Consider the following 27,881-nt stretch of genomic DNA (forward strand, 5'->3'; position numbering starts at 1 on the left):
TCCCCAACACATTAGTGTTCCTCTGATTCATATGCAATTCGCTGTGGCAGAATAGGTCTCATCAATTCCAAAAAGAGTTCCGATGCCCCATAAATCTATACCCTTCTACCCTACACAAAGATTTGAGCCTCACGTTAAGCCTTGTAGTCTGCTCAGTCTTACTTAATGAAGACAAATCTTATTAGATCTGCTCCTCAGCCTGCCACCTAATTCTTTAGGACAGAGTACCTTTTGTATGTCATTTGTTCTAACATAGACAATGAAAATTGGATCCACCCTCACTCTCGCCAAGAGCTTATCAACCATTCCAAGGATATCCCCTACCTGTGCACTCATAAGGCAACATACCATGCAAGACTTTCTGCCTCTGGAAGAAACCTGCACTTTAATTCCTAACTATCAATACACCTCTCTCTTTCTGGAAACTGGTTTTGAGAATCTTCAGAGACACAGTTCAGCTCCATAAGGACCTGAAAACGGTTAAAAACTTCCAGTTCTGGGATTAATGCCCCCAGACGGTGTGCACCCTTTATCTTGTGCCTTGTGACCTTGATCCACCTATCTCTACCTGTTAGTAGATTAGTATATCTGTATATTAGTATACCCATATAATATTAAGGAAAAAATATAAAGACTTCAAGAAAAATGTTTAATAATTGAATAGTTTCTTTGAAGTAAGTTTTTGTACAGAAAATATTTAATTTTTGTGTAAGAGGGTGACACTGTAAATAAAGTATTTGAAGAACATAAATAGGTCACTTAAAATTAAAATACTGAGTAAAATATTTGAAGGTAATTTATTTATTTAATGGACACTTACCGTAGATACTCGCGTATTAGTCGATCTCGCAGATAAGTCGAGTGTATTGTTTAAGCTGAAAATTACGAAATTTATTATGACCCACGTATAAGTCGAGGGTAAAACTTGACAACTATCAGAGATAGAGGGCGACAATCAGCTGTTAATGGCGACAAAACTCACTGTCACGTCACAGGCATTCCCTCTGTGCTTAGAGAAATGCTAGACTTGTTGACTCGGCAAGTAATCCTTGCGTGTGCGTAAGTTGCGAAATGTAAACAAATGTACACAAAGGCAAGATGGTGTCGATATGTCACAAGGGAGCAAAGCGAGTGCAGAAAAGAAAACACTCGGCAGACGATGTTTTGCACATTATCGCTGAGTCGGACTCTTAATTTTTCAGAATCGGATTTTATTGACAGTGATCAGGAATCAAGAAAGAGAGTGAGAAGCTGGCATCAGCTGATCGGACACCAGCCGATGCCACGCCAGCTGATCGGCTGCCAGCTGAACGCATTCGCACAGCCGATGCACCTACGGCAAGGTTCGCGTGGGAGGAACACCCAGACATTGATCCGTGGGAGCCGAACTGGCTACCGGACTTCACAAGACAGCGTGGCTGTTGGACACAACAGATCACCCGCTGCTGGACTACTTCAGGCTGCTCTCTCCTGATGCTGCTTTTCAGCTACTGTCAGATGAGACAAACAGGTAGGCAGAGAAATTTTTTGAAATAGTGTGCGTTGCCTTGGTTCTTTTGATTCCAAATCTGGTTGCACGTGGCAGCTAACGGTATGTTAGTTATCCAAAACCTGCAAAAGCTAATGCTCAAATTCAAGTATTTCACAGTTTAAAGAATTATTTAATGAAATTAGAAAAAAACTAGCTAATTAGTAATAGTATTACTGGCTTATAATTATTTCAAAGACCATGGGAAACGGCAGATGACCAGTGACTTAACACCGTGAAGCGTTGCGTGTATGTCATTACCCAAATTCTATGGACAATTGTGTTGCCCCGCGGATAAGTCGACCTTGTTTTTTTGAATGAATTTTAAGGCATAAATTTTTCGACTTATATGCGAGTATCTACGGTAATGCAAAGTAATTTAAAACTACTGCTGCATGGGTTTTCAATTGAGTGGGCACGTCAGCAGATTTAGAATAGAGATTTTGAAAGAATAGTTTAAAATTTATAAAATCGCTGCAGTAATATCAGACAAACAAGAAAATCCTTGTTAATTATATTCTTACTAGACATTAAGCCCGTTACAATAACGGGCGCTAGAACAGCAGTCCATAAATATTAGTAGGAACAGTCTATATTAAATGGCAAGGGACCTTTTACCTCATTAAATTTTTTCCGTAAAATGCCTGTAATTTTCTCCGACAGTAATACTGGCTTTGCTGTTCGTAATATGCGTTTAATTTTCTGTCACAACAGTGGGCAATCAGCAGATTCTCCCCAGCAACTGATGTAATGTGTGTGAAAATAAAAGTCATCGTATTGTAATATCATGAAAATTCGTATACTTAGGAAAACCCCTTCAACAACTGACACTTTACACTTTACTGGGCCAACCTTCTTAATCGCAAATCTGACATCCTCAGAGTGAATACTTGCACAACAATGGGGATTCGGGAAGCTGGTATTCCGCGTTTCAGTACCCGATTGGATTTTTCGTGTTTTATGTCTTACCTCATTTACCGAAATCCGATTGCATCGGCAGCGCGATATTTTATAGGTCCCACCCTCTCTGTCTTGTGTGACGCGTCAGGCGGCCTTTGAAGCATCTGCTTTGAAAGCGCCGCACCGTGCCCCGCGCATGCGCACTTCATCAGAAGACACACACACACGGACACTGGACGCACACAGGGGTTTTATTAATGAGGAAAATTATAATTACATTGATACATTTTTTTTTCTTTCTAGATTTTTTGTCTTTTTACGAATTCCTTGATAAGACTTCTTACGTTTATTCTTTGGACTGTCTGAGAACTGACAATTTTGATGGTCTCATTTGTAACATACTGTAGTACTGTAGTTGATCTCCCAGTTTTGTTTTGTTTTTTTAATATTTTTTTTAAATCAGTTTCAGCTTGCTGAAAGATCTTTCAGCTGTTGCTACTCTTACAAGAACTGTCAAAAACAAAATACAGGCAGTACAAAAATCGAGCAAGCTTGAAACAATCATTTGATTTCTTACTATAATGTATTCTGCCAACTCATGAAAGTTTGACAAACTGCTTATGTCCTCTATATGGAATGACGACCTAAATAGCAGCATCTGCTGATTAAAATTAGTATTTAGATCCCTGCTTGTATTTCATTTTTCAATTTAGAACACTGTTGTGTTAATTTGCTGTCAGTAAACTTTACAATTGTTTAACACTAGAATTACCAGAGTTTACGAAAAAACTCGTAGATCCGGCCTACCTTAAAACCATTCTCACCTCTCTGCCAGCGTCTTTTGTCTTCTAAATGTGCTGATTAAGACAGCAGCAAGCAGCCGGCTATTCCATCCCCCCACCGTTGCAGAATGTTCACTAAGTTTTCCCAGCTCATGCCTTGTTTGATTATCTGGGAGTGACTGAACTGCTGGAGTTTTTGAGTGGAAATAATAGATCGTTATTTGGAACATACGCATTTCATGTGTGTTCGTTTCTACAGTAATCTGTGTAAACACATTTTTAAAACAGAAACGTTTTTCATATTTTAGTAGTAAATGACAAAATGTAGGCATAAACTATATAATGTATGAAGCCTGAAGTCCAAAGATCAAGTAAAAACACTTTCACAAAAGGTTCAAGACTGATACAATAGCTTCCGTGGCGTAGCGGTAAGATTTGCTGACTTGTAATTGAGAGTCCCCGGTTGGACATTCTCTCATCTGGAGGGATAAAAGCTGACACACAAATGCTGGCGAATCTGCCTTCTTCGTATCTCACCGTCACTTGATTTTTTTATTCGGAAAAGGGTGGAGTGCCCTCTCAGGGTTGGTAGCGAGATCCTGCCCCAAGTGGAGGAGTTCAAGTATCTCGGGGTCTTGTTCACGAGTGAGGGAAGAATGGAGCGTGAGATCGACAGGCGGATTGGTGCGGCATCCGCAGTAATGCGGGCGCTGCATCGGTCTGTCGTGGTGAAAAAGGAGCTGAGCTGCAAGGCGAAGCTCTCAGTTTACCAGTCGATCTATGTTCCTACCCTCACCTATGGTCATGAGCTATGGGTAGTGACCGAAAAGAACGAGATCGCGAATACAAGCGGCTGAAATGAGTTTCCTCCGCAGGGTGTCTGGGCTTTCCCTTAAAGATAGGGTGAGAAGCTCAGTCATCCGGGGAGGGGCTCAGAGTAGAGCCGCTGCTCCTCCGCATCGAGAGGAGTCAGATGAGGTGGCTCGGGCATCTGATCAGGATGCCTCCTGGACGCCTCCCTGGTGAGGTGTTCCGGGCACGTCTAACCGGGAGGAGGCCCCGGGGAAGACCCAGGACACGCTGGAGGGACTATGTCTCTCGACTGGCCTGGGAACGCCTTGGGATTCTACCGGAAGAGCTAGAAGAAGTAGCCGGGGAGAGGGAAGTCTGGGCATCTCTGCTCAAGCTGCTGCCCCCGCGACCCCGACCTCGGATAAGCGGGAGACAATGGATGGATGGATGGTTTTATTGAGTGTTCCTGCTCATGCTGAATTAGAGTGCACCTTATGGTGAATGATGTCAAAACAACAAAAAAACACAGACGTAGGTATATATGATATTTGGAATTATTCGTTTTATGACCTGTATAGTACATTTCGGAAAACTTTGTGGCACGGATGCAACATTATTCATATTATTCATATTCATTCGCATAACATCTTGCGTTTTGTAATCAGTGAATGCGTATTTTTTTTTTCCCGATCTCGCCAGTCCCCACATGTTGCTGTATGCTGTTTCTTTTGTATACTCCAGGACATGCAGAGGATAGAATAGTACAGAGCAGTAAGTTCAGCGTTATATGCAAAAATCAGATTCAAATGTTAACTGTTCACACACACGCAAGGATAGTCTTTCCTACATTTACAATGTGTGTACCTGTTACAATGTACACGCTTCTCTCTATGCTGTGGTTCCTATTACACACCTGAAAGAAAGAGACAATATATGTGAAAACATCATCGCACTAATGCAATATTATTTGAAAACGAACAGCATCAGATCGGGTGTGGATTTATGTTGGCGCTATTACTGAAAGAAAAAAAGATCAACATATGCGTCGATCCAGCAGAACTGAATAAGCTCACGCGCTCGTTAACTTTAAAATGTCAATCGCGGTTATTTCTGTTGATTAATTCATGCTTTTTTACTTAGAGTCAGAACAGAAGCTTTTTCAGCTTATTCAGCTTCTGATCTGACTCAAACAGCGACAGTATAACTTCACATCCGATCTGACGCTGTTCGTTTTCAAATAATATTGCATTACTTCGACGATGTTTTCTGATTGGTACTATTCGCGTCATAAAATGATTTCTTCAAAACGTCACATATATTTGTCTCTTTCTTTTTTTAAAATGTGCGTTGTAGCACTCAGCAACTGGCCACCTGCATGTTCTTGCGCACACTGATAAGACAGCGCTATATGCAATCATCAGATTCAAATGTTAACAGTTACATAGCACGGAATGGAAATCAGCAGTTCTTAGCATTCCACCACGCAAGCTGTCATATCAACCGCCTACTGTAACTTGCTTTCTGTTTTCTTTGGTTATAGTCTTGAATAAATGTGCACTTGTTTTGTTATACTTTTACATCAACATATGTTCCTGTGTTTGAGCTACATGGGCATACTCAAAAAAATACACGTGTAATGCCACAAAAAGTGCATGCAGACACTTCAGTTCGCAAGCATTGGTACGACAATGCAGCCACAAGTACACTGCAGAGCTTTAGCGCGTCTTTATGTGAAAACAGCAGTATCAGATGGGGAGTGTCTGATGATTGCATATAGTGCTGAAGTTACTGCTCTTTACTATGCTTTCCTCTGCATGTCCTGGAGTACAAAAGAAACAGCATACAGCAACACGTGGGGACTGGCAATATTGGGGGAAAAAAACACGCGGTCGTATGTATCGTGATACACTGCAGAACTATAGCGAGTCTTTATGTGAAAACAGCAGTGTCAGATGGGGTAGGAAAGGATCCTGAACGCGACTGAGACAATGAAAAGTGAATTTAAAAAAAAAATAAAGCTAACCTTTACAAATATCATAAATTACACCGGCTGTTACAGACTGAAATCAAATGTATCTTTTTATTCTAAAAATAGTGAAAATAAGAACACTTCTCAAAAGGGAGTTATGCAGGATCGAACTCATGACCTTCTGATTCCCAGTCAGCGATTGATACTGTTGCGCCACGGAAGCAGTGATAGCTAATGCGTGTCAATGTCACAAACTAAGGCGGCTTTTTTTGGCGGTGGCTTTTTTTTGTACCTTTTGTGAAAGTGTTTCTTTGATATTTGGACTTCAGACTTCATACATTATATAGTTTATGCCTACATTTTGTCATTTGTTACTAGAATATAAAAAACATTTCTGTTTTAACAATGTGTTTACACAGATTACTGCAGAAATGCAACACACATGAAATGCGTGTGTTCCAAATAGCGATTTATTATTTCCATTCTAAAACTTCACTCACTCCCAGATAAACAATCAAGGCATGAGCTGGGAAAAGCTCGTTTACGTTCTATGTCGGTGGGGGGGATGGAATAGCTGGCTGCATGTCTTTATCAGTACATTTAGATGACAAAAGACGCTGGCGGAGAGGTGAGAACGGTTTTAAGAAGCGATTTAAGGTGGGCCGGATCTACGAGTTTTTTCGTAGGCTCTGGTAATTCTAGTGTTAATGGAATTAAGGTCATATCCTTATTTGACTCCAAAGTAACATTTCCATGGTTGCTCGCTATCTAGTGTTACTGCGACAGTGGCTCAAGATTAAGACCCATATAACCTGCATTCACAGGGATATCCGGTACTATAGATCCGCAAACTGCTACATATGCCTGGATGGCGTATTAAAAAAGTTGACAGTGGTGGTGATGAACAATTCCCCCTTCCGTGTGGTATTAGGCAGAGACTGGGCAGACATTAATAGCGGTAATACAGTCGCTACTCCCCCAAGATTTCTAGGTCTAGTCACAGACGCAGAATCAGCGCCCTCAACTTCCTCCACGCGGTGTATACAGCCGGCTGAGAGATGGAGTTCGGCCTCTGCTGATAACGGGGAAACATCCGTGATGTCTCGGCAATATACATCAACAAGCACTGACCCACCATGGGATGAAAACCTGCTCCTTGAGGTCGAGTTCGATGCTCTCACACGTCTGCAGTTTCAATTTAGGCAGACAACTAAATATATATGTATGTATGTGTGTGTATATATATATATATATATATATATATATATATATATATATATATATATGTGGGTGTGTGTGTGTGTATGTATATATGTTATATATTTATAATCCCTGCACCTACTAATCATCATTCTTTTTTCAAATCTAACCAATCCCTAGCACAAATTAAAATGTTAGTGGTATGTTAGTCTGTAAATATTACATTAACATAATTTCATATTATCTGTGAGGGGCAATTAATTAAGAGAAAACACATACAACAACATTAATATACTAGTGATAACATTCACAAAACCCTTCTTGCCAAATGGTCAAAAACAGCTTGTCTAGTTAGTGCAACCACACTCACAAAACTGACTTGACATCATAGTGCAACTGAAGTAGCGAGATTCAGGAACAGGTAGTGGTCAAACAAGCCCAGTCTAGAGAATAGCTAGTATAGCATCTCTTCAAATCCACAGTTTTGCAGCACAATCTTCATAGTATATGCAAATTGAGAAAGTACATTTTTGTGAAGTTGGATAATTAGCTATAGCAAATACTGAAATTTCCATTATTTCAGTTATTACTTGGTCTCTGTTTTAAAGTAATGTGTTCAAGTTTTATTCCCAGTTATGACATGATTTTAAACTTTCTTATTGTCAAAATACTTCTACATTAGATTGATCAAAGGACACTTGATGTACTGATGTTTCATTTCGGAAGTCAACATTCCGTCGGGCACCCAACATTCAGACACCTTTCTCATGTTTGTTTATGAAAAATGGATTCACCACACCCTTAACTAACCCTCGCAATGTGATTATGTTCAACCACACTTAGATTGTCCAGATTACCTTCTGAGGTAATTTAACAGTTTATTTACAATCATGATATAATTCTCTGACCATGCTCTTTTTATTTTGGATGTCAAGCCATTATGCCGCACGATTGTAACTTACAACTGAAGAATTAATACATTAATTCTAGTTTATGAGACTTAAAAAAAAAAATTATCTCCTATCAAACTGATATTTTCTTAGCCACCAATGTATCCTCAGAGATTTCCGCAGGAATACCCTAGAAAACACTGACAGTTTAGAGGACAAATTATTTTGAATGTGTCGCCTAAAAATAAACAGCAGATTAGAAGGGCATCAGAGCTGATTACTGAGATTTCTTTAACTGATTATGCATAAGGAGCATCAGTAAATGATGAACTCAAAAAAAAAAAAAAAAAAAGGTTGTCAGTACAACTGGAATTTAATCTTAAGCCTATAACAAAAACAGAGCAGCTCATCAATGTCATGGCATCATTATTATGAACATGGTAAAAGGCCAATAAAATTTAAGCACAACAAATGTCTGGAACACAATCACAGAGATTAACAATGTAATGGAAAAAAAAATCTGGGAGCACAAAAATTAATAAATTTAAGGAATTAATACCTTAGCAGTGTAAAGACAGTGAAGTTCATGCAAGGACTTCTTTGGTAAAATACACATAACACAGCTTGATACTCTATAAACCTTTGCAGTTCTCTGAAATTCAATATGCTATTAACTCACTGCAAGGCAAGAAGTCTGCAGGGTCAGAAAAGTATCCATTGAAATTTAATGAACAGATTCCAACTATGACCGCTAGTAATATTTTTCTGAAGGAAAAGAAAACATTCTACTAAAAACAATAGGGCAAGCATCAATTACTGTCTTTACATAGACAAAGACTTCTGTAGACTTCTGAATCCATATCCTATAGACCAATCAAATAAAAACATTAAGATCCTGGCAAATGTTTTACTAAAACAACAGATATAGTGCTACCTTCTATCATATTGCAAGATCAAACCAAATTTCTTAAAGACAAATATTTAGTATCCAATTTTCTGTGCTTATCTAAAGTAATATATTCTCCTACAGAGTCCAGTTTTCTAGGGGGACTTACTATCATTGCATAAAGAAAAAAAACAAGTTGAATATGGATACCTATTTATCATAAAGCATAAATGAAGACTTAGTCCTAATAAATTCTCATGGATTATTCTTTGGGAATAATTAACTGTTATGATAGAAACCCTGAAAAAGATGTTAGGTTCTGCCTACTTAAGCTGTGGAAAGTAATATTAAATAAATGAATGTTCACAGAGCAATCCTATATATATTAGCAAATGTTTCTTAAAGAAGTTAATCTCAGCTGCAGCCTATTTTAGCTGAAATTTTAAAAAGCCATACATAAAATGGTGATCACAATCTAGCTTCAGTTCTGTTGCTGGGTTGCAAATTTTATACATTGTAATACTGGAAAAGAGGCAAACGTTCAAGAAACTACACCTACTTGATTAACCATGGAAAGCTATTATTATTGCTTTCTCTCTGTATCATTTTTGGTCTGTCAATTTACCAGCAATCTAGTTGTTCACCACTTATTAAAGATATAGACATGTTTTAAAGGGAGAGAAACTCTTTTCTGCTGCCTTCATACATGATAATCACTTCTCCAGTTTTCTTTAATCTACACAGTAAACATGAAAGTTGCTTATCACCATGGCATTTAAAATTTTCAAATATTGGCAATGTATTTGAATCCCTTGAACTATTATGCTTCAAACTTTGTCTGTCTTCAAGTGACACACTATTTCTTTAAAGGTTTATAACATTACTGAAATGATCATACTCTATACATATGTTCATTTTGAAATATCTACATAATATACACTTTTATTTATCAATTGATGGGCTTTATTATTTGTCCTGTGAGTTTTAATCCTTATTTTTTGTGTTTCTACTGTTGTATGCCTCTGAATTTCCTCATCTAATCTAATCTGATTCGACAGTCCTACTCCAAATTAGTTTGATCTATATTTAAAGTTGAAAGCTGATTCTGAACAGCACCACAGTTAAATGAGAAGATGACGGCTATATAAGAAAAAATGCTTTAGATGTGATCCTCTTATCATATAGCACTCTGAAATTAGTGGGGATTGAGTGTTCAGTATGATGAATTCTTTCTGGAAAAATGTTTTTGCTATATTTTTGAATTAACTGTATTTTGTTCATTAAAAAAAGCAAAAAAAAACAAAAAAAAAAAATATTAAAGTACCTGGATACCTGCTTGTGTGTTTGTGTAAACATAATGATGCACATTTTGCCAGGCCTACTCCTACCTGAAGTTTAGTCATCTCTATTATTATAAAAGCAAGTGTGATTTTTCCCTCTCAAAAAATAAAAAAAAAAAAGTGTCTAGTTGCAATGACACCAGAAAAGAAAAAAAAATGAGAGGAACAGGTACACTAAGGAACATTCTTAAACTTCACTTTCGGATTTTAGCTCCAGGTCCTTACTTAACATGTTCACAAAAAATGAACTAAAAACAAACCATATATATTAGTGCAGTACAATCTATTTATAAAAAGAATACTTAATTTTGTCAAGTTTAAAAATTATATGGCATCATTCAACTGAGAATCGTTATCTCTTTACAAACTATTCAGCTTATACTGGTACTGTACCAAGTTACAATAAAAACTCGTTCTCACTAATCATGCCTGTTTTCCTATAGCTTCTTAATTACTACTTGTACAAAAGATACAAATACAGATCTTAATATCTTTATTATATAAATGTTTTGGCAAGCGAACAGAAGAAATAAACCCACAAGTCCAAATGTGAATATTGGTTTAAAAAAATCAGTTGTTTATGGATCTTTAAGCATATTCTTTAGTACAACTAAAAACATTAAATCATTAATAGAAAACTTACCTATTTTAACTCTTCCTCGTTCAGGACCTTCACCCATTACTAAAATATTAGCTGGTTTCTGTGAAAACAAACCATGGTTTAAGGTAATTATTATGTTTATGCAGAAATACAGTCTAACATACATATTGCTGATTAACAATTTACTATTTAAACATCACTCATCTACATTTGATTACTTGGCTACTAAAAGTATTATTTGTTTTAGCATTCTATATAGTAGGAGTAAATCAAACATCCAAATGGCAGAAAAAGACAAATAAGCAAAAGCAACCTAAAAAACAGAACTGAAATATGTAATAATTTTTTTCAGCTGAAGTATATGACCACACTGAATGCATAAGCTTAATTTTTTTTAAATAAAAAGTATGTAGAATTTTCAAAAGTATGCTCTTCAAAACTGAACTCAGTACTGCACTGGTCTCCAAATTACCAGAAGAAAACAAAGAAATAGCAGTGCTAGAGAAAGCAACATAAAAATCTCCTCGGCTGATCTCAGAATTTTGTTGTATGAGTTATGAGGAAAGATTATAGAAGTTTAACCTTTGTTAACATAAGCAAATGGACATTAAGAGATGACAAGTTTAAAACTAGAAGGGGAATTAATACAGTGGATACCTGCTGATACTTTAAGAAAAATTCTTCAAGAACACAGGAACACAAAAACTTGTTAATGGATTATGCACCAACGTTAGAAATCTTTCTTCAAGCAGAAAATCTTTCACCAAATAGTGAGGTAGAGAGTAGTACACTGGGGAACTTCAAAACTAAGCTTTATTTAATTATTCGAGAAATTAAGTGAAAAATAGTGATACGCTTTTTAGGCTGAATGGCCTGTTCTTACTAAACTGTGTTAATATTCTATACCTTGTAATTCTCTATTATTCTACATTTAACTTAGATCAGTCTGGTGTAATGTTGTTCTTCTCACTGCTGCTTTTCCTATTAAATCATACATTACTCCTTAATCCACACCAAAAAACATTTTCTAAATGTGTTGCTATTCTAAGTAAAGCAGTCCTCCTTCTATTTCTATTGGCCCTATAAGGCCTCTTGACCTTGTACGAGGTTTGTTCTGGTCTCTTAATTAATGCTCCAAAGACTGACACCATAACTCAAAACTATGTTAAGCTGTTTTGAACATAAAGTGCTGAATAGACATTACATCTGATTATTTTACTTGTATACAGGCCCAATCAGAATAGCGCACAATCAAACCTCACTGCACACTACACTATTATTCCTCTATTCTGAACCTCATGAAAATTCAATTTCAAAAATTCCATCTTTAATTTTATAACAAAGGGAACCTATGAAAGACGCTGACAGTGCAGACACTTTAAAGGTGCAATTATATTTGGTGAAATAGACCACCGTTTAGGATAATGCTCAGTAGTAAAAATGACCTAGAATAAATGTTTCATATTTAGTAATGCCCAAGCAGATAAGATTTAAGATAATTATGACTGGAGCTTAAAAATTCCCTGGGTTCATTAAACTTGCCTGGTTCCCGCATTTATATAGCAAGAGTACTGCTCAAGTCCAAGGGTTCAAGGTGAATTATTTAAAGAAGTCACACCTTCCTTAGGTCTCAAAATGCTTGGACACGCACTGTATCATCATAGGAAAATATAGATTAATTGGGTTCAGCTTGCAAGAAATCTAAGTGAAGCTCTTAGAAAGGACACTGTTAACTGGTGTTTTTGCTGTATTCTTCATTGTCAACCAGCCATTTTTTCTATTAGCCCAATTTGTTACAAGTCTTACATCAACTAATTATTCATAGCTGCTTATTTATTGTTTTACAAACCTTATGATTAAGGATATAGTTACTGAACAAGAAATCACTGACTCAGCATGAAAAGACATAACCTGAAAAGGAAAAGTACACAAAAAGTATTTAACACCTTACCAAATACAAGTATTGAGAAAGTTGATGGTATAGTGTTTGTTAATTTTGTTACTTGGATTATTCAGAGCTGCAGTAACAGAATAGGTTACAGCAAGGAGAGGCTAGGAACCTAGTATTCTTGTAGATCTTCCCACAAGAACACCTGGTGAACACAATTACATGTATCTTGCAAATGAATAAAATACAAAAAAAAAAAACTAGAATAACCCTCACCCCTTACATAACTGGAACAACATCAGTTCACTGTTACATACCAGTTACAGAATCCACAGTATTTTTTTTTTTTCTGAGAGGCCTGTTGAGTATAACTGTTTGATAAAAGGATCACACTATTAGGTAATATGTTTTGATACTGGCGACTACCAACAAATTCTGATAATACAGACATTCTGTTATTAGCATTCATGCAAACAAAAGAGAAGCATGCTAATCTGGGTATACCTTGTAAAAACAATACCAAACCATCAAACACTGTCCAAACTTATTAAATTAATAAAACTGCCAAAAACTAAGATGGTATCCAAACTTAGACAGACCACTAGTTCATCACAAGGCACAGTTATACACACACACACAAACTCCCACGTAGACTCACTCTGAGAGGACCAAATATTACTTTCAAAGTCTTATTTAAAATGACAAGTTTAAAATTGTATGATTTTACCTGACAACATCTAACTATCAGTGTGACCAACAAAAATAAATGAGGCACAGTAATGTTCTATACATTCAAAATATAGCAAGCAAAAACTTTAGCTAAAATAAAGTACAGACGGGTCACGGTTTACGAAGGCGTTCCTTTCCTGCAGATAATGTTTTGCATACAATGCACTGGAAAAAAATCCACTAACTGAAAAGCAGCAACAATGAATAATACTTTTAAATTAATTTTAAAGGAAAAACATTGTAAATGTATTCATAAAATGTCAGTGAAGCAATATTACTGTATTTTAAATAACAAAACACAAACAATTAAAACTAAAGTCTAAACAATGGGTGTACAATTTTTAAAAATCATACTGTACCACTTACAGCTTGAATTCACAATTTGCTGGCGATTATAATACATATGCTGTTTCTGCTAAGAAATTGCTCAAAGTAGGGCTGATATGTTGCACAATGCCATCAGAGGTCAGGCACATTTTTTACCATTCATACCAAAATATACCAGTTATATATCCTGTCTTGGCTGGGGCTGCAATGATTAGTTGACATAATCGATGGCATCGACTACAAAAAATCGTCAACGCGGGGGCAGTATTGTTTGTTATTGTTTGGCAAAACTGCACACAGTCCTACCATCGAAGAAAGAACGTCTGACGAGAATAAGAATGTAGAGGAAAATAAATGTGGTTGCAATGGCGAGTCGGATAGAGGAGGGGGAAGGAGATGGAAAAAATTTGAGAACGAAACTTTCTAAAGTAAGGGAGCACTTCACCGAAAAAGAAAAAAAAGTTGAATGAAAATTATGCAAAACTGGACTTTCTTTTCACGGCAGCACCATCGCGATGCATGAGCATCTGAAACGCAAGCATCCTGGAGCTGTGATGCCACCGTCTCTTGAGAATTTATGCTGGCGCTGTTAGTTAGGGTCAGATCAGGAGGGGAGGGAGAGCATGAATGAGACTGAGAAAATAAAAGTGAAAAAAGTTAACTTTTACAAGTAACAAATTTACACCCGATCTGTTTTTTTCAAATAATATTGCATTAGTGCGATGATGTTTTCTGATTGATACTATTCAGGACATACAATGATTTCTTCAAAATGTCACATATATTTGTCTCTTGCTTTTTTTTTCCCCCCCAGTACTGCGCACTGACAGCAGAAGGCATGACCTTATTCAGTGCTAGCAGGAGTACGCAGGTGGCCGGTGGCTTGTGCTATAACCAGCTTGACCTGGTGGCAATCAAAGCACATGTACTGTGCAAGGCATATACAGGGTCCAATGAGAAAAGAAGAGCATTTATGGCTCACCTTACAGAGGAACATTCTTTTCTCTGCATGTCCTGAAGTCCTGTGGAGGGGGGGGGGGGGGGTTGGGGGTTAACACTAGAATTACCAGAGCCTACGAAAAAACTCGTAAATCCGTCCCACCTTAAATCCGTTTGCACCTCTCCGCCAGAGTCCTTTGTCATCTAAATGTGCTGATAAACAAAAGCTACTAGCAGCCAGCTATTCCATCCCCCCACCGACTTAGAACGAATTTCTCCTAGCTCATGCCTTGCCTTGATTTGATTATCTGGGATTGAAGTGGAGTTTTAGAGTGGAAATAATATAGTGTTATTTGGAATACACGCATTTCATGTGTGTTCCGTTTCTATAGTAGTCTGTGCAAACACATTTTTAAAACAGAAACGTTTTTCATATTCTAATAGTAAATGACAAAATGTAGGCATAAACTATATAACGTATAAAGCCTGAAGTCCATATATCAAAGAAACACTTTCACAAAAGGTACAAATAAGAGAACACGTGCGCTTTTATTCAAAAATATAACTGCACAAAAAATAAGCCGCGTTAGCATGCCATATTGACACTCTTACTACAACCGCCGCGGTGGCGTAATGGTATCAGATCCTGACTGGGAATCAGAGGGTGGCGAGTTCGATCCCGCACGGCTCCACTTCGAGAAGTGAACTGCTCTTATTCTTACAATTTTAGAATAACAACATAAATTTGATTTCAGTCTGTAACAGCCGGTGTAACTTATGATACTGGTAAAGGTTAGCTTTTTTTTTTTTTTTTTTTTTATTCACTTTTCATTCTCGCAGTCGCATTCAGAATCAATCCATACAACCCCATCTGACACAGCTGTTTTCACATAAATAAAAGTGCACTTTTATTCAAGACTATAACCGAAGAATAAAGAAAGTAAGTTACAGTTGGTGGTTGATACGACAGCTTGCGTGGTGCAATGCTAAGAACTGCTGATTTCAAGTGACGGTGAGATACGAAGAAGGCAGCTTCGCCAGCGTTTGTGTGTCAGAACCCTTTTGGGGGGGGGGGTGGTGGTATGCATCGTGGTACACTGCAGACCTATAGCGCGTCTTTATGTCAGATGGGGTTGTATGGATTGATTCTGAATGCGACTGCGAGAATGAAAAGTGAATTAAAAAAAAAAAAAAAAAAAAAAGCTAACCTTTACCAGTATCATAAGTTACACCGGCTGTTACAGACTGAAATCAAATTTATGTTATTCTAAAATTGTAAGAATAAGAGCAGTTCACTTCTCGAAGTGGAGCCGTGCGGGATCGAACTCGCCACCCTCTGATTCCCAGTCAGGAGCTGATACCATTACGCCACCGCGGCGGTTGTAGTAAGAGTGTCAATGTGGCATGCTAATGCAGCTTTTTTTTTGTGCAGTTATATTTTGAATAAAAGCGCACGTGTTCTCTTATCTGTACCTTTTGTGAAAGTGTTTATTTCATATATGGACTTCAGGCTTCATACGTTATATAGTTTATGCCTACATTTTGTCATTTACTATTAGAATATGAAAAACGTTTCTGTTTTAAAAATGTGTTTGCACAGACTACTATAGAAACGGAACACACATGAAATGCATGTATTCCAAACAACACTATATTATTTCCATTCTAAAACTCCACTTCAATCCCAGATAATCAAATCAAGGCAAGGCATGCGCTAGGAGAAATTCGTTCTAAGTCGGTGGGGGGATGGAATAGCTGGCTGCTAGTAGCTTTTGTTTATCAGCACATTTAGATGACAAAGGACTCTGGCGGAGAGGTGCAAATGGATTTAAGACGCAATTTAAGGTGGGACGGATTTACGAGTTTTTTCGTAGGCTCTGGTAATTCTAGTGTTAAGGGACGCGGTCACTGATTACAACCGCAAGATGGTACACAAATGAATATGAATAATATTGCATTCGTGCCACAATGTTTTCCGAAATGTACTACAAGGTCATAAAATGAAAATTCCAACTATCATATATACCTGTGTCTCTGTTTTTTTTTTGTCACTGTGACTTTGACATCACGGGCCATAAGGTGCATACAAATTCAATGTAAGCGGTAACACTCAATACAACTGAATAAAAAAAAAAAAAATCAAGTGACAATGAGATACGAATAAGGCAGATTCGCCAGCGTTTGTGTGTCAGCTTTTATCTAACCAGATCAGAGATTTTCCAGTTCAATTGTCTCAAAACACCACTCACATCTACAGTTATTCCCAGTTTCAGATAAAAAGTAACAGCGTCAGATCCCCGGGGGGGCGGTAGTATGTATTATGATCATGACTGAGAGAATAAAAGTGGAAAAAAAAGGTAACTTTTACAAGTACTATACATTTACAGTGGCTGTTACAAACGCAAATCAAATGTATGTGTTTATTGTATAATATTAACAATAAGAACAACTCACTACTGAAAACGGCAAATATACGAGGCAGTCGGGATCGAACCGGGGGACTCTTGATAAGTCAGCAATTCCTACCGCTGCACCACGGAAGCTATTGTATCATCCTTGAACCTTTTGTGAAAGTGTTTATTTGATCTTTGCACTTCAGACTTTACACATTATATAGTTTATGTCTACATTTTGTCATTTATTACTAAAATATGAAAAACGTTTCTGTTTTAACAATGTATTTTTTGGTTAAGTTAAATGTACTTTTTTTTTAAAGACTATGTGCACTTTACTTTGTATTGTTTAATATATTTCTTTTTTATTGTGATAGTCACACCAATATAAAAACATCAAAAAACATTATTTTCAAATTCAGATGTTTCACTGGTTGTTATTTTAATTTGATTACAGTGATCCCTTGCTATATCGCGCTTCGCCTTTCGCGGCTTCACTCTATCGCGGATTTTATATGTAAGCATATTTAAATATATATCGCGGATTTGTTGCTGGTTCGCGGATTTCTCAGGACAATGGGTCTTTTAATTTCTGGTACATGCTTCCTCATTTGGTTTGCCCAGTTGATTTCATACAAGGGACGCTATTGGCAGATGGCTGAGAAGCTACCCAACTTACTTTTCTCTCTCTCTCTCTTGCGCTGACTTTCTCTGATCCTGACGTAGGGGGTGTGAGCAGGGGGGCTGTTCGCACACCTACACGATACGGACGCTCGTCTAAAAATGCTGAAAGATTATCTTCACGTTGCTATCTTCTGTGCAGCTGCTTCCTGAAGCGACATGCTGCACGGTGCTTCGCATACTTAAAAGCTCGAAGGGCACGTATTGATTTTTGACTGTTTGTTTTTCTCTGACTCTCTCTCTCTCTCCCTGCTCCTGACGGAGGGGGTGTGAGCTGCCGCCTTCAACAGCTTTGTACCGGCGGTGCTTCGCATACTTAAAAGCCAAACAGCCCTATTGATTTGTTTGCTTTCCTCTGTCTTTCTGACAGTCTGTGCTCCTGACACGCACTCCTTTGAAGAGGAAGATATGTTTGCATTCTTTTAATTGTGAGACGGAACTGTCATCTCTGTCTTGTCATGGAGCACAGTTTAAACTTTTGAAAAAGAGACAAATGTTTGTTTGCAGTGTTTGAATAACGTTCCTGTCTCTCTACAACCTCCTGTGTTTCTGCGCAAATCTGTGACCCAAGCATGACAATATAAAAATAACCATATAAACATATGGTTTCTACTTCGCGGATTTTCTTATTTCGCGGGTGGCTCTGGAACGCAACCCCCGCGATGGAGGAGGGATTACTGTATTATTAATTTTAATCGTGTTAATGCAGAGACATCAGGGTGACATTCACAGGTGGACAGACGTGAGCATGTGAGGTAAGACATGCACTGGAGCCCAGAACAGGATGTGCAACCACAGGTCGCAGGCTTCAAAATAGTCAGGCATGAAATAATCGTGACTGATCAAAAAAAAAAAAAATTGAACGATTAGTTGACTACCAAAATAATCATTAGTTGCAGCCCTAGTCTTGGCACAAGTCCATCCATCCATCCATTTTCTAATCCGGTTATCCAGGAGCTGATACACTTAATTTACATACAGTACAAATTGTAATACAGGGTTTATAGTAAAATACTCCCAAAAATACATCGTTGAATACAACAGTCAAATAAATAACAAATAAATAATATTTTGGAAAAATGTGTAAAAAATAAAAATTAATACCTTGAAATCAATTACACAAACAAAATATGCTTTAAAAACAAAACAAATTCCTAAATTCTTCTCACCTTTTTTATGTGAGACAAATACATGTTTTTATCAAGTTATGCAATGTCAAAATTAAATTCACAAAAAATGAATGTTTTGTATGTCCCACATGCTTTTCTAAATAACCTGGCAGTCTAAAAAAGGCATGTGTCCTTAACACAACTGAAATTAACAACATTTTACAAGCAATCAATATATACACAAAAAAACAGGAAAATTAACGCCAATATCAGTTCCTGACATGCAGCTTTGAAATACAGTATACCTTAGCCTTTTTGATGCTCAGGCACTTGCAGGGAGCAAAGCAGTGCTAATTGCTGTTCCGAGATATTTAAAACTTTTAAAATGAAAATATTTCTTGTAGTTTTTAAAGGAAGTATATAAATTAGGCCTTTGAGATGTATGTAACTCTTAAGGTTGATACTTAACTTTCATTTTTTGTATTATTTCATAATATTAAAAAAAATACTCTTGTAAGGAAATGCTGTTCTGACCAAACAGCCACCTAAGGCAATCGCCACCGTGTCACGCCATGTGCCAACCCCGACTTTCAGTGTGAATTCCCCCTCCCAGTATCTATACTCCCTGAGATGGCACAGCTGGGACATCCACTTTAGACATTATCAATTAAAAGCAGTGGATTCTACTGCCAAGCTAAACAGCCAGCTGCTGCTCCAACTGTTTACCTTTGAATAAGCTTACTTGCAGGGCTTTGTGCCTGCCAGTTTGACTTAGTTAAGTATGCACACAAAACAATACAATTATTGAAAATAATGACAAAGTATGGATGCATCCGTGTTAGTAATAACTAATATGTATTCATCTTTGTCAAAACTAGTTAGCTTTGTTTCTAAGTGGGTAAAAAAAAGTCGCCACATGAAAATGAATTGCAAGTCAGTTTAACATTTCTGTGCTCGTTTTTATCTGCAAAATTGCTGTTAATTCAAGACTGCTGTAAAATGATGCTTGCCTGCACTATTAGGTAGGTGAAACACTGGTATCATTATTTTAATTATTACTTTAACTATATAAAATAAAAATAATATGCTATCAAGAATTAGAAAAAGAAAAAGCAATTTATCTTCCTCAATCACCGTTCTAAGAGTGGACTTACCAAATCTCTGTGTAAGACCCAGTTTGCATGCAAATAGTGAATGCCATCTAAGATCTGATACAGAAGTGATTTCACCATCCCTCGAGGCAACTGAACAGGCTTCTTGTTTGCCTTTGAAGCTCTATGAAATTTGATTATATGCTGAAAAATGGAGAAATACAATAAATAAATAAATAAAAAATGAGACTGTAAGTTTGAACATTTGAATAATTTATTCTTGATTCAAAGACATTAACAAAAAAAAAATTTTTATCACCATGTAAACATTTCCTAGAACACTATTGCTATTAAATATCACAGCTTTAACTTCTTAAAATATAAATACTATTCCAATACATATCCAGGGTAGAGTATTATTATTTTCAAGAACAAATATATATACAAAAAAATACTTCAGTAAAAGTACTCATCCAAATATTCACTTGAGTAAAAGTAGAAAAGTATCAGATGGAAAAAAAATTATTTACTTTGATTTAAATTAGGATTTTAAACTTTTAAAATAAAATATACAGTTAAGATTTTCAGCATTTAAAAAATATACAATAGACCTTTTCAATAAATTAAATTTACTTTCAATAAAAGTGGAATAGTCAAAAAGAGTGACTAAATAAAAAATAATTTAAATATAGTACTGTTTTAAGCTGTTTACTGCTTAGAAATCTTTTCAAAAGACTCGGGATTATGCAATTAAAAATATAACCTTCTACATTTCAGACTAAAGAAAACTACTCCTAATAACAAGTACTATTCATTTCAATCCAACCCATTTAAAAGTTTTCAATGGCCTCAAGCCATCCTCCAACTCTTAAGTTATATTAAAATTATGTAGAATTTATAAATATCAGGTATGTAAATACTCAGGTCCATCAAGAGAGAGTCTAAAAGGTACAGGTGCTGAATTCACGTTAAATTATACAAGGCACAGAAATTCACTCCACAGTTTCCCTGCTATGGTTCCAAGGTCTTCACCTTACAGTTTACAAGATAATTTAATAATTCCACATATTCTGCTTTGATTATATGGCTCTCCTTCAAAAGCAAGAGGCACAAATACCTCAAAAGCAGGCACCATCAAACCACAACACTAACCCTGCCATTCCTTTCTGAATTCTACTACTTCAAAGTATAAGACATAAAAACACTGTATTTCCATTTCTGTGCGGTCTGTTAATTCACCAATGACTAGGGTGATATGCAGTGCCCTCCACTATTATTGGCACCCCTTGTAAAAATTAGTAAGAAGGGTTAGAAAAAAATCACTGTTTGCTGAAGAACCATCATCTTGCACTGGAAAAAATTAGAAACATCTGACTTTTAATGGAAACACGTTCATCCAAAGAAATAAAAAAAAACAAAGCCCTCATCAAGAAATAAATATTTTAACAAAAACACACGTGCCAGGATACAAATGTGAGGAGAGACAGAACGAAATTCCTTAGCCAGCCATCATCATGGCATAGAAAACAGAACACTCAATCCAAATGAGTGAGAAAGTATGTTGCTCTTCATAACTCAGGGAATGGTTATAAAAAAATAGCTACTCGTCTGATGGTAAGAGAGGCAATAATATCTCCAAGGATTACTGTTGGGGAATTTCAAGAAAAAGTAAAATCCTGGGGTTATCAAATCTCCAGAATCACCATCAGACAGCATTTCCATGCCAAGAGATTATTTGGAAGGTATGCCAGAAAGAAGCCTTTTCTGTCACTTAACCACAAACGTAACATGAGCGCCTTGAGTTTGTAAAACTTACTACAACTTTGACTGGAACTGTGTTCTATGGTCTGATGAAACAAAAATTGAAATTATTGGCAATAAACATGCAAAGTGGGTTTGGTGTAAAAGCAAGGATGGCTATAATGAAAAGAATCTTGTCCCAACTGTGAAATATGCTGGGGGTTCTGTGATATTGTGGGGCTGTTTTTCTTCCAAAGGCCCTGGAAAAATTGTTAGGGTACATGGCATCACAGATTCCATGAAATATCAGGAGATTTTAAATAAAAACCTTGCTACCTCCACCAGGAAACTAAAAATGGGTCGTCACTGGATCTTCCAGCAGGATAATGATCAGAACCCATGTCCAAATCAACCCTGCAATGGTTAACTGGCCACAAAATCAAAGTTCTGCCAAGGCCATCTCAGTCACCGACCTAAACCCTATTGAAAACCAGTGGAGTGAGCTTAAGAGGAGAGTACACAGGAGAGGGCCTAGGACCCTGGATGATCTGGAGAGATTATGTAAAGAAGAATGGTCTGAGATGCCATGCTCTATATTCTCCAACCTTATAAAAGGTTACAAGAGAAGACTGTGCTGTTATACTGGCAAAGGGAGGTTGTACAAAGTATTAAATGCAGGGGTGCCAACAATTGTGGCACGTGTTTTTGTTGAAAATATTTATTTTTTGATGAGGGCTGTTTTTCTTTGAATTAACTTTTTTCAATTAAAAGTCAGATGTTTCTCATTTTGTCAGTGCTAGATGACTGTTCTTCAGGAAACTGAAAACCCTTCTTACTAATTTTTACAAGGGGTACCAATAATAGTGGAGGGCACCGTATATGATCAGCCAACTGATCTATCAATCATCCAACTTCGGATATTCTCTGCCAAGATGTGAACATGACATGCAGCAGCCATAACTGACAGAGGTACCCGTTTCTCAAATTCAGTGCCATCATTCATCAATATATCATTAGCAACCTCAGACAAAACATGTATAATGCACATACTCTCAATACCACATCATTGACGGCTTCAATGTCACAATTTTCTTGCACCTTACCTCAGACTGTGGCGGATAAGATTAACTGAGAAGCGCCATGCTTCTGAATATAGTGGTACAGTAATCCCTCGCTATATTGCGCTTCGCCTTTCGCGGCTTCACTCCATCGCGGATTTTATATGTAAGCATATTTAAATATATATCGCGGATTTTTTGCTGGTTCGCGGATTTCTGCGGACAATGGATCTTTTAATTTCTGGTACATGCTTCCTCAGTTGGTTTGCCCAGTTGATTTCATAAAAGGGACGCTATTGGCAGATGGCTGAGAAGCTACCCAACTTACTTTTCTCCCTCTCTCTCTTGCGCTGAGTTTCTCTGATCCTGACGTAGGGGGAATGAGCAGGGGGGCTGTTCGCAAACCTAGACACTACGGACGCTCGTCTAAAAATGCTGAAAGATTATCTTCACGTTGCTACCTTCTGTGCAAGCTTACTTAAAAGCTCAAAGGGCACGTATTGATTTTTGACTTTGTTTTTATCTGTCTGTCTCTCTCTCTCTCCACCCCCCCCCAAGCTCCTGACAGAGGGGGTGTGAGCTGCCGCCTTCAACAGCTTTGTGCCTTGGTGGTTCGCATACTTAAAAGCCAAAGAGCGTATTGATTTGTTTGCTTTTCTTTATCTCTCTGACATCTGCTCCTGACGCAAACTCCTTTGAACAGGAAGATATGTTTGCATTCTTTTAATTGTGAGACGGAACTGTCATCTCTGTCTTGTCATTGAGCACGTTTAAACTTTTGAAAGAGAGACAAATGTTTGTTTGCAGTGTTTGAATAACGTTCCTGTCTCTCTACAACCTCCTGTGTTTCTGCGCAAATCTGTGACCCAAGCATGACAATATAAAAATAACCATATAAACATATGGTTTCTACTTCGCGGATTTTCTTATTTCGCGGGTGGCTCTGGAACGCAACCCCCGCGATGGAGGAGGGATTACTGTACTTCAAATTGTTCTCTTTTATAACACCTGTTCCACTGCAGATCAGACAGGTCAGCCGAGTATTTTAGAATGATCGCATTACTGACACATACTTAAAACATTTTGAGAGAGACATTTTTGCTAGCCAATTCATTTTGACAGCTCACTTGCAATGTGAATGTTGAATATTACATCTATGCTTTTGATTTTTGTCAATGAATTATAGGAATCTTAGGTTAATTTTTTAATGACTTAATTTGTTCATCTGGAATGATAACTTGACAAATTTGACAGATATGAACTAACAAATTGTGTATAGTGTGAATGACTGGGTGATTGGATGTGTGTGTCCAGGACTGAATGATGGGAGTATGCTTGCTATAATATGTGATGGGGGTGCTTGTGTATGTTTGTGGTAGCTATGACAGGATCTGGCTAAATGAGGATTGTCTCTGGTCCCAAATCAAATCTATTTAATAAGCAAAATTTAGGACATCGTGAACTTGAAAACGTTATGTATTTCTTTGTTGCTACTAGCAATATTGTTTGACATAGCTAGTGGGTTAGTGATATTTTATGCATATTTATGAATCGCCCAGAGTACAAGCAGGATATCTGGGAATGACAGCTAATTATGGGCAATGAAATACTCAGAAAATGATGTGGCTTTATTAGTCACTATCATTACTAGAAGTGATAACTGTGACTAACAACAAGGAGTTGTCAATACTTCAGTAGAAGAGACCTGATTGATCTTAAGGGGAGGATATTAAAATATTAAATATGACAAATTCAAATCTAACAGTAAAGAAGGTAACATAAAGGAGCAAATGTTTACAAATGTCACTAAAATACTTAAGTGCAATTAAAGTGAATGTAACACACTACTTACCTACCTCAGCAGATAACTAACAGTTAGTTAAAAAGTCACTTAAACATGATCAAACTATGAAAACAAAGCTCAAGATTCTTTCAGTAGTAACAAATCAATCCAGTTTCCTTAATGACCTACTTACTATAGTTTGGCTTTAGTACTGTCCCGACAGACAGACTGATAGACAAAGCAAATTGTTTTGTCCCCATGGGGAACATTGGATTTTTACAGAAGCTCTTTAAAAAAATAAATACACACATAAATAGATAAGTAAATAAATAATGCACATTGGTCTGAACACACACCAGAATGACTATAAAGGAAGAAAATAAAAAGAAAACTTTTGACTTGGCTGTCACGGTCACAGTGAGGCATTATGCAGAAGTTCTGCTGTTAGTATAAAGGGGTATAAAGCCCCAATAGTGTTTCTTGACACACTTTTGCTTAATAATTTGTTGATAGAAAGAACTCTGTGTTAGTGTGTCAGAGAGATGTGCAGCATTGTTCATAATAGCACTTTTAATTTCCTCCTTTTACTACCTGCAGGGGGTCCAGACTGCTTCCTATAACCAAGCTTGCCCTTTTAATTAGCTTTTTTATTCAGTGGGCCTCTCTTGAAGTGATGTTACCAACCCAGCGCACCACAGCGTAGAAAATCATACTTTCCATCACAAAGTTATCGAATATGTGAAGAATGTCACTATTCACATTAAAGGAACACAGTCTCCTAAAGAAAAATAGCCTGCTCTTTCTTATATAGTTCCTTTGTGTTCCAAGACCACTCCAACCTGTCAATGTGGACCCCCCCAAGTACTTGTAGGAGTGGACTACCTCTACATGTACTTTTTGAATAGTTGCCATACACAGAGGCTTATTGGTGTGGTGAAAGTTAATAAGCAGTTCTGCACCGACTCCTATACTCTTCTTTATCAATACACCCCATAAGTGCAGAAACATATAAGAATTTCTGCAATCAAATAAACAGAATTTATTCATTCAATCTTAAGATAAATTTAACATTCTGAGCTAAGAGAATATCAACAAGTTGTCTAAGCACAACACATGAGAAAATTCTTCATAAAGAATGTACTTTTGATGCAGGACAGTGGAGACATCTTGTCTTCTTGCAGACATCTTTTTTTTTGAAAGTAATTTTATTTTTTGTTGTGTGTGCGGTCAGTTATCATGAGGTTAATTACGATTATGATTGACAAACCCTTTTAAAACAAACATGTTAAAAGACAGCATCTGTTATGCACAGAAAACAGAACTGGCATTATTCAACTAACTATAACTGGATTAAGAGAGAGCTAGGAAAAGATGATGAAAGGTAGGAATCTATTGGCAGGCGGTGTGGGGTAGTGGTTAAGGCTTTGGACCTCAAAACCTGAGGTTATGGGTTTAAATCTTACCAATTACACTGTGTGACCATGATCAAGTCACCTGACCTGTCTGCACTCCAATTGGAATACCAAAAGAAATATAACCAATTGTACCATAAATGTTGTATGTTGCCTTGGTTTAGGACATTTACTTATTTAGTTGATGCAAGTGACATCAAAACACAGGCTGTCTGCCTTATCTGCCCAGATTTTTTCTAGTCAACTTGAAATCGCTAATAAAATAGATCATATTTCAGGCCATACTGGCCACACCGAGTACTCCATAGGAATTTTTGGCAATGTTCTATAAAAGTTCTATAAAAGTGATAATTAAAATGTTTATATATTTTGTTACTATTACAGGATGTCAAAGCAAAATGAACTGTGTATTTTTCTTGTTTGATGGACATGTAACAAATCAAAATGCTAAAAGAGCATCTACAGCTAAAGAATATCTATGCCTCCTTGACATATCTTTGCCAGGAAATAGGATGTTCTAAGCTGCCAGCATAACCTTGGAAGGTAGTGCACCTAGATTCTTCCTGAATTAGGTGACATGCTCAATTATCTAATACAGTATATGGGTGTGAAATCTGTAAGTCACATTTTGATCATTTTTTAGGACGCACTATTTAAAATTTCCCTTATTCCTTACTATCAGACAACATGCTTAAGGGCAACTGACATCTAAAATTTTCTCTCTTCTAGGAGGGCATACATGAACATGCACTGAAATTGACTTGCACTGCAAATAGTGTGGGCTACGGTCATATGCCTGATGTTTTCAGAATAAAGGAAAAGACAGAAAGTATATTATAACAAATGTTTTCAATAATCTTTGTGCCTGTTACAGTATTTGTGTCAGTGTGGTTAAATAAGTGCATCAGTACTTTGTTGCAGGGTATTTGCATGTTTAAGGAAGTTCTACTCAGGTGAAATAAAAAAGAAATTAACTGTTTCATACTTCAATTTGCATTTATTTGTAAAGCACCTATATCCTATTGTTGTTGTTTTTTTTTTTGCAAAGACTTAAACATTAAAAACATTTGTTTATAATAGCCCTCAAACATTATGATAGAAAGAACAGCTATCATTTAGATTCTGAATACACAGAATTAAGAAAGGATGTCACAGCTTGACTAATACAATACAACTAATACACTAATACTAATGCAAGCACATTCATCCGCTTTTTATTAAAATCACCTCATTTATTAAATTTAACAATATTGTGCTTTTATGCAATAGAATATGAGATTTATAAATACTAATACATTTATTTATTTGGCTGAAACTTTCATCCAAGATGACTTATGACATTTGATACACAATTGGAGCACAGACTGGTGCATGAGGTCATACAATGTAAGTAGCAGGATTTGAACCCACAACTGCAGAGTTTGAAGTCCAAAGCCTTAACCACTATGCCACACTAGTAACACCAGCTTTAACATACCCCAACAAGTAGGTACCTAACAATCATTTAGGTAAGCTTGTATTGGCATTCATAAATACCAACATACAATGCAGGGCCTGAACTTTAATATATGATGGACAGTGTAACAAAAAATGGGGGAAATTTTATAATCTTTAGGGAATTTCAGAATAAGGTTTATAAAGGATGATATTATCATGGACTACCTGATTTAACTAGCCATATGCACATTTCAAAATTAGTCTCTGACATTTTCTATAAAGTAACTGAAAATTACTGCTTACTAAATTTAAAAATTCAAACATTATTATATGAATACATTTGAGTTAGTGAATTTCAAGATACTTTAGGATTTTTAAATTTAAATGAACCTTTAAAATGTTTTTG

The 27,881-nt window shown here is 36.7% G+C and overlaps 1 protein-coding gene across 1 annotated transcript in view; it reads right to left on the reverse strand.

Moving 5' to 3' along the window:
• Window positions 1-27,881, reverse strand: part of cdk8 (cyclin-dependent kinase 8) — a 1,217,851-nt gene that overhangs the window by 1,072,239 nt on the left and 117,731 nt on the right. The window contains exons 4-5 of the mRNA XM_051926591.1: window positions 20,109-20,249; window positions 10,931-10,988 (exon numbers count right to left, since the gene is read on the reverse strand). Coding sequence (XP_051782551.1) covers window positions 10,931-10,988; window positions 20,109-20,249 — 199 coding nt within the window. The remainder of the gene's footprint in view (window positions 1-10,930; window positions 10,989-20,108; window positions 20,250-27,881) is intronic.

This window comes from Erpetoichthys calabaricus, chromosome 4, assembly GCF_900747795.2.
Source record: "Erpetoichthys calabaricus chromosome 4, fErpCal1.3, whole genome shotgun sequence".
NCBI classification, from domain to species: Eukaryota; Metazoa; Chordata; class Cladistia; order Polypteriformes; family Polypteridae; genus Erpetoichthys; species Erpetoichthys calabaricus.